Raw genomic sequence first — 10050 nt, forward strand, 5'->3', positions numbered from 1 at the left:
ATTGATTTTACAAAGATGTGTTTTTCTAGAAATGAATCTAGTTGGTACTTTGGGGCGTCAAAAGTAAAATTTTCCCAGTTGTTTTTATAAGCGACATGAAAAACAAAAGAAAAATTAAGTTTCCTTAATCGGGAATTTTTACGCAACATCTGTTTTTGAGAAATTCGATTTTGGTTTTTGGCGCCACACTAAAACAAATGACCATAGATACATAAAATTTTGACTGAATGTTTTATATTAGCATTTTCTATACATGATAAAATTTTGAAAATAATTTGACTTTTTGAGCTGCTTACGGACATTGTCAGTTTTCAATTTTTTTAGTTTTTTTTTTCTATAAATATCAATAAAATTTTATTTGTTTGGTAAAAAAGCGTGAAAATTTAATATAAGGCTCCTGATATATCATTCTAATAGCAGTTGAAAAATATTAAAAATACATAGGCACAATTTTTTATTTTTTTTTTAAAGTTCGAATTTTGACAAAATGTATCAAATTTATAATTTAATAATTATTTTGTAGTTAAAAATGTATAAAATGTTCAAATTTTATAGCTAAGGATTGAAAATTGAAAAAAAGATTCCACGTAAATAGGTTATATATAAATTACTTTATTCACAATAATATCATCAAATATACTTGGTATTATCATAGGCTGACTGACCGATTTCGCTCAGAATCGTCTTTTCTTATACAATGATATTATATCATTGAATTCAAATTTAAAACCATCCATTACAGTGACCCACTTGTAACCTACTGTACAGCAAAGCGACATCCACTTACTCACCTTGTTAATTCCAAAAATACCGTAATGCCACAAATCGTAATAAACCACGCACTGTGTGATTAACTAATCTAATAATTTAATCGACGCGGACATTATCCATGTTTTCGACGTTTTTCTCCAAAATTTCTACGGTATTACGCATATACTGGTATAATATACATATCACATGTGATAAATCGTTTTTTGTAAATCGGAATTAATCTGTGTTAGTATTTTCTACTATGTACTAGTATTATTTTATTCCGTTAAATTCACGCTTATGTATACTTGTATTCAAGTTACTATTTGTAAATTGTGGTCATCAAAAATTTCTCGCCAAAAATGTAATTTTTATGATAAATTAATAAAAGAATACCCAATGCTTATAAAAACAGAAAATGAACACGTCAATTATATTAAAAGTATATAATTATTTTTCAATTTATACAGTACGTACAGAATCATTAAAAGAATTTTGTATTTTTGTCGATGTTCAGTACAAAAAACTTTTATTTCATTCAATAACAAGATGGTTATCATTATTTCCGGCTATTAAAAGATTGTTACAAATATATCCGGCTCTTAAGTCAATTTTTTTGTCACAAAATCAAATGCGAAATGCCAATTGCAATTAAATCATTTTTTGTAAATCCTTTAAATGAAAGTTATTTATGGTTTGTTCATTTACTAATGTATGTATTTCATTCAAAAATTGAGATAATGGGAAAAGAAAATAATTCGATTTCGGAGATATTGTGAATATCGTTGTCAGCAGAAAATGCTTTACACGAACGAAAACAACAAGAATTTTTACCCTTAAAAGTAAAAGAGATATTTAAAAATAATTATAACCAATCACATGCATCAAATTTAAAAAAATAAATGTTAAATGTTTATGATCATGGTTTGTGTTATTTGAAAATATGGACAGCCAATTTCTATCAATTTAACTGTCTAAAATGGATGTCTTTAAACACCAAACCTTTAAGGACTGATATAGAAAACTTAAATTTGTTTTTGCCACAAATGGAAAAAAATGAAGACTTCTTATCATTATTATCAGATAAAAAGTGGGTGAAATATTTTAAATAAAGAGCTATGAAACATCTTCAAAACTGTGAAGGGGATTCCATACCGTGATTATCTGTTTTTGTCTAACACACGCGTGACATAGGATTTTTGACGGATTCTTTGCCAAACATATCAATTGATCTAATGAAGTGATGAGAATTCTGAAAACAGATTTGAATTCGTCGTCAAGTCTACTTGAAATCGACTTTCCCACAATTTTGATTTTTTGATTTTAGCTTCTCCAAAGATTGAAATACAAAAATGTTTAAATACTCTTTTTTAATATGACGTTTTCTGGAATTTGGGGGATAATATCAAAAATGTGGGAAAGGCGATTTCAAGTAGACTTGACGACGAATTCAAATCTGTTTTCAGAATTCTTATCACTTCAATTGATCTATTGGAATGTTTGGCAAAAAACACGTCTAAAATACTATGTCGCGCGTGTGTTAGACAAAAACAGAAAATCACGGTATCGAATCGCCTTAAAAATATGCACGTTCTACTTCGCCATACCTGCTCAAAATGCCAATGTCAAAAGAATATTTAGTCATATGAAAGCACTATGGACTGATGATAGAAATAGACTTCTACCCGATTCTGTAAAGCATTTGTTGATGACACCAAGTGCGCCCATTAGGGGGTGCAACGAGGTGACATGTCATCCCTCTAGACAAATGTGAAATGATTGTAATTTTTTGTAATTTTAAATAATAAACTTTTTTTTCTGATGATATTATAATACACGACATTATATTACATAGGTATGAGCCAGAGACAGAGCCGCCTGACGGTAGGGAGCCACTTCCACCAGATCCGCAACTGCCAAAGACACTGGTTACTGATGAAATGCATTCCAAGCGAGTAGGGTATAAGCCGGGTTGGATGAGGGATTATTCCTGGTAAGACCATAAAGTTGTTCCTTTATTCGGTATGTAAGAGTTGTTAATATCGAATAATCTTATTGTATTGTTAAATTGTTCAATGATGTTAGTTATTTTGTATTAATTTGTATTTGTGTCAATTTTGTATTTTTAATTTACTTTACATTGTTAAAAAAAAAAAAGTATATTGTATAATAAGCGATATCTGTCGGGGACGACAGAACGTCAGGAGGGTCGCATGTAAACTCCTCCAGATGGCGGTTCGGTCCTGCCGGCGACGGCGGCCCCCTCGTCGTCGCTTTCGCTTTCAGATGAATCGTCACCATAAGCTTCATCATCTTGATCTTTTGCGTTACCATTCTGAACCACGTTAGTCCAATCAACTCTACCCTCTTCTTCCTTTACAATAGCGCCTCGCGCATCACCATCACCACTCTTTTCACCTCCAGGACTTAACTTCATACCCATCACTCTTTGTAATATATCATCTGACGAGCTAACCTTACTCTCACGAGCGGGTGTGCTCGAACCTGAAGGGACGCTCTTAATCGAAGGTCTGCTAAGTTGCGGTGTCCTGTTCGGAGTTATAAGTCCTTTTTCTCTGTCCTCTTTTCTTTGCCGTCTCACTACATACTTAGCGTCAACCTGATCTGGTGTTAATAATAAGGCGAAATCTGGTAAAACACTCACAACAAATTCATCAACATGTCTCGCACTTATGCATCTAGTCGCTATATACATATTTGCATCTACACCACCTAATATATTCTCAGCTCGCACCATTTTTGGCCTAACAATTTCGAATGACATACCCTGCAACCTTTTGACGTTCACAACGCGAATAATCTTATCTGATATTCTCAACACGAATTCTTTATTTTGCATCATAATGGTAATAGAAGGGAAGCTTTTATTTTATAGATTAGATCAATATCATCACGTTTTTCAATCCTTTCCTTTACATCAAATATTATCTCATAAATCTTATCATTCACCAATTTAATGACGAAAATCTGTCCTAAACGACTGGCAGTCTGCTCACATATGTACACTACTACACTGTCGAGAATGTATTCTTGGCCACCATCATAAAATAAGAATTCTCTTTTTAACAGGTACATCGTTTATCTATGTTATATATTTATTTTCTGTTATTTAATAAAATCAATTTGGTTGGTTCTTGGTTATTTTTTTATGATATTGTCACCCCCCTAGGTTCTGATTGATGGGCGCCCTTGGATGACACAATACAATTTTAAGCATTTCGACTGTACTCAGTTTTATGATTATTGTATTAAAGACAAAAGTTTGCTATCCAAAATTCGAAGCAGTAATAAATATTAATACTTAAATCTTATACATATATCTTAATCAAATACCTATGTAATTAAAATTATAAATAAAAACTAATTATTTACCAAATGTATAATATGTATTTCAGTATTAAGTATTTCAAAAAATAAAATGTCTTGTTAATTAAATAAATATTAACTATGAAAATAGATTTTTATATTACCTTTATGACTTTATATATTATCTAGTCTTTTCTTAAAGACACAATTTGGTAACCCTAGGTATTACAATCGTTAAACTAAAGTTAAGCCACCAAATTCAACCGGTAAAATCAGGGGGTTAGTTGTAACGAAGGTTTGAACTAAGATTGTAAAACGGGCCCTAAGGGATGTTAAGAGACTCAAAGAAGAATAAAATATTCCTCAATCTGAACTTGGACCCCAAGTTGATGAAATGGAAACTTCGGACAGATAATGCCCAATGTTAGAGTTTTAAACTCCCTCAAAGGAAGAAAATAATATCCCGTTATCACATCACAATTAATGCTATATGGATCTCAGGTGTGGGCTAACTAAAGATGGGACTCAGATAAACGAGGTTGGAAATTCCTGAAAAATAAGCCAACATTTCATAATAGTGGATATGAAAGGGTGACATCAGCTTACCGTCTCAAACAATGCGTTGTATATCCTATTGGGAATTCCTCAGAAATTTTCATTAAATATTTGTTGATAGAACTGACCATAAGGTGGACTTGCAAATACTTGCCAATTATAAAGAATTGAGTGACACCAGTTTCAAACGTGTGGTTTAAAACGTTTTACTTAAATTGAGTTTTAGTAATTAGTTAAGAATGTAGGATTTTACATCACTCTCAATTCAATAAATTAAATGTATAGTTGTTACTTGTTACTTGATATATGTATCCAATAGATGTAATTATTTGTTATTAATAACATGTATTTGCAAATTACGTCAAGTAGTGAGTACTATCTATCAGCAGTGACAACTGATGTTCTATCATTTTTAGGTATTCGGTATTTACAATTATTTAACAAATATATTTGTATTAATTGTTCTTCTAATTATTCAAAAATGTGTAAAATTTATTTTTTATAATGCACTTAAATTAACCAATTTAATAAGTTATATGTTATGTTTTTTTTTTTGCAAAATTTGTGTCTGGTTAAAAATTAATTTATTCGTTTATTGGTAAGTATATATTGTTATTATTAACACTAATTAACTTATAATCATTTGACTTTGTTTTGTTAAACAAAACAGTGTTGTTTTAAGACAATAGTGTTATTAATTCACGTGGTGCTGTATTACAAACTTCATTATTATAAATTTAAAGATTTAAAAACAATATTATGTACCGACGTCTGCATTGAAACATCAAATTTTAAATATAAATATTTTATTAATATGTTAATTTCATAAATGTAACAAAAATAATAATAAAAAAATTAGGTTCTAATATTAGGGCACTTTAATTGCCCAGGCTCGACCAGAAATTGAAGTAAACACACGCTTACGTATATAAACTCGTATTATCGTAACAATTAATACAAGAAAGTATAAAAAAGTTCAAAAATACAAATTAAAATATTTTATATTAATTACCAACACGATCATACAAAATGTATTCTAAATTATAATTATAAAAAATTGTTAAGACATGTACAATATTTTGGACGGAAATAAGTACAAGTTTGTATCAAAACCTGATATTTGGACGGAACTTTTCACTTACAGTTAAAAATAATACTGCTAAAATTTGTATATATACAGTGGTGTTTTTGTAAAAAATCTATAACATTTATGAACTTAAATTAATGAAACAAATATGGCATATGCAACCTTGAAGATTCAACCTTTCAAAAGGAAGCTCTTTTAATAATTCTCTAGGCAAGTTTTATTGCCCTGTGGCAGCTTATTAAAAAAAATAATTACAGTAACCACGGCCGTGAATGATGATTAACAACCTACCAAGACTTATACTTTCACATGGAGATAAATAATCCTAAATATTTATTACACGGTTCCAACTTATAGATAATTATTAATTAATAAATATCATATGACAATAAATAATAATACAGATTGCTTAATTATTTTAAATTTTAAAGTATACCTACAAGCATATTTATACTATTTTCATACGCTAATTCACAAAATGGTAAATGGGTAACGCCGTATATCCTCAAAAACATCACTGTATATATAAATACTTATAATTAAAATAGAGCAGAAACTATTGTGACCTACAGATAAATTAAAGTACTAAACGCTATTTTAGTATTAAATTATTACAAAAAAAAAATTCAGTATATAAAAAAACTGTCTTAAGGCAGAACACAACCATTTTGAATTAAACTATATGGTTTTGGTTACATGGAAACCAATCAACACGGCGATGCATCCCAATAACATAATCAGATTGGATTTTACCGCACTACTGCCCATCTAGAATACCAAAAAATATAAGTAATCAAGTATTTTAATAAATATATCTGTGGAATGAAATTCCTTACAGTGATGTAGAAATTACAACGGTCGCCTAAGCAACATTCAGCACATTTCCAATCTTGATACCATAAGTATGTGCAATAGGGCATTGTTTTAGTTTTTACAGCTTCACATGTAGCCCTCGTGGCACATCTCTTTGATACATAATATTGTTTGATCCCTCCCTCAACCCAATATGGCGGAGCTAAAATAATAATCAACATATTTATGAAACAAGATATAAAGTCAGTATGGACATTGTATGTTCAAAAACTATAAATATTCTTACATCCCCAACTAATTTCTGATAAACACATATCTTCTTCTGGTTCGCATGTCTTAATTGTGTTCAAACATTTTTCATGGTTTTGATCTTGGTTTGTACAAACATAACATTCCAAGGACTCACCTAAAATACAATGAAGGTTACGTTAGGTACAACCAGCTAAGTTTTAGCATATGACACTATTAAGTTATTACATTTAAAAATGTAAAACACTCAAATTGTAATTTAAAAAAAAATTGTTTCACACTGAATGTATAGAATTATTTAGTTGTTTTATTAAGTAATTAAATGAGATCCATCATAAATTGGTCCCAAATATGAAGTGTTCAGATATTATGTGATGGAAAAAGTTCATTAAACCATCTGTCCCTTTATCCTATAATATTTTCATAAAATAATATATGCTTAGTACTAACTACTAAGAACTGACTTATGAATTGGGGAGGACCAAGTTCCCCATGGCTCTAGCCCTATTTGCACCAATGCGCCTGGTCATTTATTATAATATAATTTGCAAGTCTGGCCACACCTAATACTTACACAATGTATCCTGTTGGACCAACTGAAACAATAAATTAAATAACAAATAGATTGTCAATTTCAGGAACAAGATATAATATAGTGATGCAGTGCCAACTCTCTACTAGAATATGGGAGAAGACTAGATTGTCCTAAACTTTATTACTATTATTGATTTCTACACAGATATTATTATTATTATCAATCAGAATGTATTTAGAATGTTTTTGACTAGTGGCAACAAAAACGCCTATATATATAAAAATAAATTTCTACCTTTTGGGAAAACATCAGATTATTAATATGTCTTATGGCAGGCCATAAAACATATTACAGATCTTATCTCCTAATTTTGAAGTTTATTTTTTATATCAACAAGTAATTGTAAATACCTAATGGTATATGACGGGAAAAGTAGGAACTAAAATGTTGTGATTATAAATGTCAAATGTGTATTTGGGAACATGCCGCTCAGTTAGTTTTCACCGCTGCTAAGGAAATTATCGTTGATCAGTTTCCTGTACACATCCCTTCACAACATGAATTTGTTATATTGTTCTTCTTGATTGTTTAATGAAAATGTCGGACGCTGCAAACAAAAGTAAATGGCAATTGCAAAAATGCAAAAGAGAATCTTTGGATATATCTATGTCATAACTGGTTGAGAAGAAGAAATATTTTAAATTTATGTTGAAACTTAACAATCTAGAGATACAATAGATTACCTACACTATGAAAGGGACGAAGGGGAATGAATTTTTCAAAAAAACTCCTGAAATCATACTTTACATGAGGCCATAATTAAATCAACCTAGGCATAGACGTAACTAGAGCTATTAAATTGAGTGGGCTCAAGCCCATAGTTAAAATGTTTAACAGAGGGAAGGGGTTGTGGGACTACACCCTCACCCTTAATAAACAAGAAAATATATTAGGTGGGCTACACCCAAGCCCCCCCTCCCTATTTATGTATATGAACATAGGGCATACTGAATTTGGAAACACCTACCTATCGACACACCCATTAGCTGATATTTTTTATAAACATAAATTCAACTGTGTACATTAAATAGTATGTTTACAGAAGGCACTTACTTGAGTTTATAATAACTGTGATTAATGCAATAACCGACAACAATTTATTAAAGAAAATCATATTTTCAATCGTGTAGTAAACAATACTACACACAACTTTCAATCGGCGGAATAAAGACAATATTATTTAAAAGAAAAGAAATGGATTAAATTTAATCTTGACAATAACAAGAGTAAGACATCTGACACATTTCACGAACAAAACAAAATGTAAATTGTAAACTGAATAATTAGTAATTACTAGTTTAAATTTCGTTATCGTAAATCGTTACAATAGACAATAATATCAAACGTGATTTGAGTTCCGTCGTACGTGCCACCGTCGTTCACCTTCACACCCAAAAAAGTTACAAGTTGTTGTTACTTGTTATCATGAACTAAGATATAATATCTTGGTTCATGCTTGTTATCACGGACTGAGATAGAGATGACTGGAAAAAACACATTTTTAACGGGTCCGAAGTCGTGCCTCTGCTGATTTCCGTTGTACACAGCTGGTCTTAACGCTACCTAGTGGCTTGGTGGAAAATGTAATGATGATAATATGAATTAAAATTATATTAAACAAATAGTTGATATTTTACCAAGCAGATAGCGTGCATATTAGGTGTGTACAAATATTGGCGGGGAAGAGTAGAGGGACCGAGGCAATATTGCGGTCCGGCTCTCCGTCACCCGCCCATTATATCGTTTCCAGTCATCACTATTAAGGTCCGTGCTTGTTATTCATCATACTATCATAGATATAATCACGGACTAAGATATCTTGGTTCTTGGATATAATGGACTGGAAACGACATGGTCGGCGGGGATCGGTGGACGGCCACGAAAAGGTGTCACTTAGCTGATAAAAATACTGTTCTTGAAGTTTTCAGCGCTACCGGTGGTTTTATTTGGCTACATAATTAGTCCGTGCAGAGGGCGATGTGAACTCCAGGAACAAATACCAACCCCCCCGCACTTTGCCTCTTGTACATACATTAGTGGCCGTGATAAGCTGCTCGTTTCCAGCACAGATTATATGAAAAGATATATTATATTATTTTCATATAATCTGTGTAGTGTGTTTCCAGCATAGACTTATTAATATGTCTATGGTTTCCAGTCCATTATATCTTAGTCCGTGTTATTCATTAAATGTGTGATAATGATACATTGGCGATTGGCCACATTGTGAGTTAGGATTTGGGAAGTCGTATAAAAAAAAAATAGTTGTATTCACGATTTAAGATAGTATGGTTCTTAGATCATATACTAGTATATAGTATATGATCTAATTTATGGTTCTATATAAATTATTAATCCGTGGTCCGTGGTTGCCCGACGAACAATTTCTATGAACCAGTGACTATAGTACCTATAGAGCTATGATAAGGCGGTATGGGATTTAAATCTTGATGCCGGTGTTAGTGCTTTTAGAGGATTGTTTTATAACTTATAATATAATACGTAATACGATCATTATACATGTATATTTTACAACCATAGACCTCTTAACTATAAAAAAAATATATAATTTAAAGTTAGTAGTTCTCAAGAGTGCCCATATTGTGGAGGGGGTGGGGGGGGGGGCAAGGGAGGGAGCTAAACGCGTTCTCCTGAGCGTAAATTTGCCATGTTA

General features: G+C 31.2%; 1 protein-coding gene across 1 annotated transcript; it reads right to left on the reverse strand.

Annotated features, from left to right (window-relative positions):
• Positions 1 to 5615: 5615 nt before the first annotated feature.
• Positions 5616 to 8803, reverse strand: LOC132949405 (uncharacterized). Its single transcript, XM_061020279.1, has 4 exons — positions 8430 to 8803; positions 6819 to 6938; positions 6556 to 6734; positions 5616 to 6487 (listed from the first exon to the last, which is right to left on the reverse strand). The coding sequence occupies exons 1-4, from the start codon at positions 8488 to 8490 to the stop codon at positions 6398 to 6400; spliced, it is 450 nt and encodes a 149-aa protein (XP_060876262.1). The 5' UTR covers positions 8491 to 8803; the 3' UTR covers positions 5616 to 6397.
• Positions 8804 to 10050: the final 1247 nt, after the last annotated feature.

The sequence above is a fragment of the Metopolophium dirhodum genome, chromosome 7, assembly GCF_019925205.1.
Source record: "Metopolophium dirhodum isolate CAU chromosome 7, ASM1992520v1, whole genome shotgun sequence".
In the NCBI taxonomy this organism is placed as follows: domain Eukaryota; kingdom Metazoa; phylum Arthropoda; class Insecta; order Hemiptera; family Aphididae; genus Metopolophium; species Metopolophium dirhodum.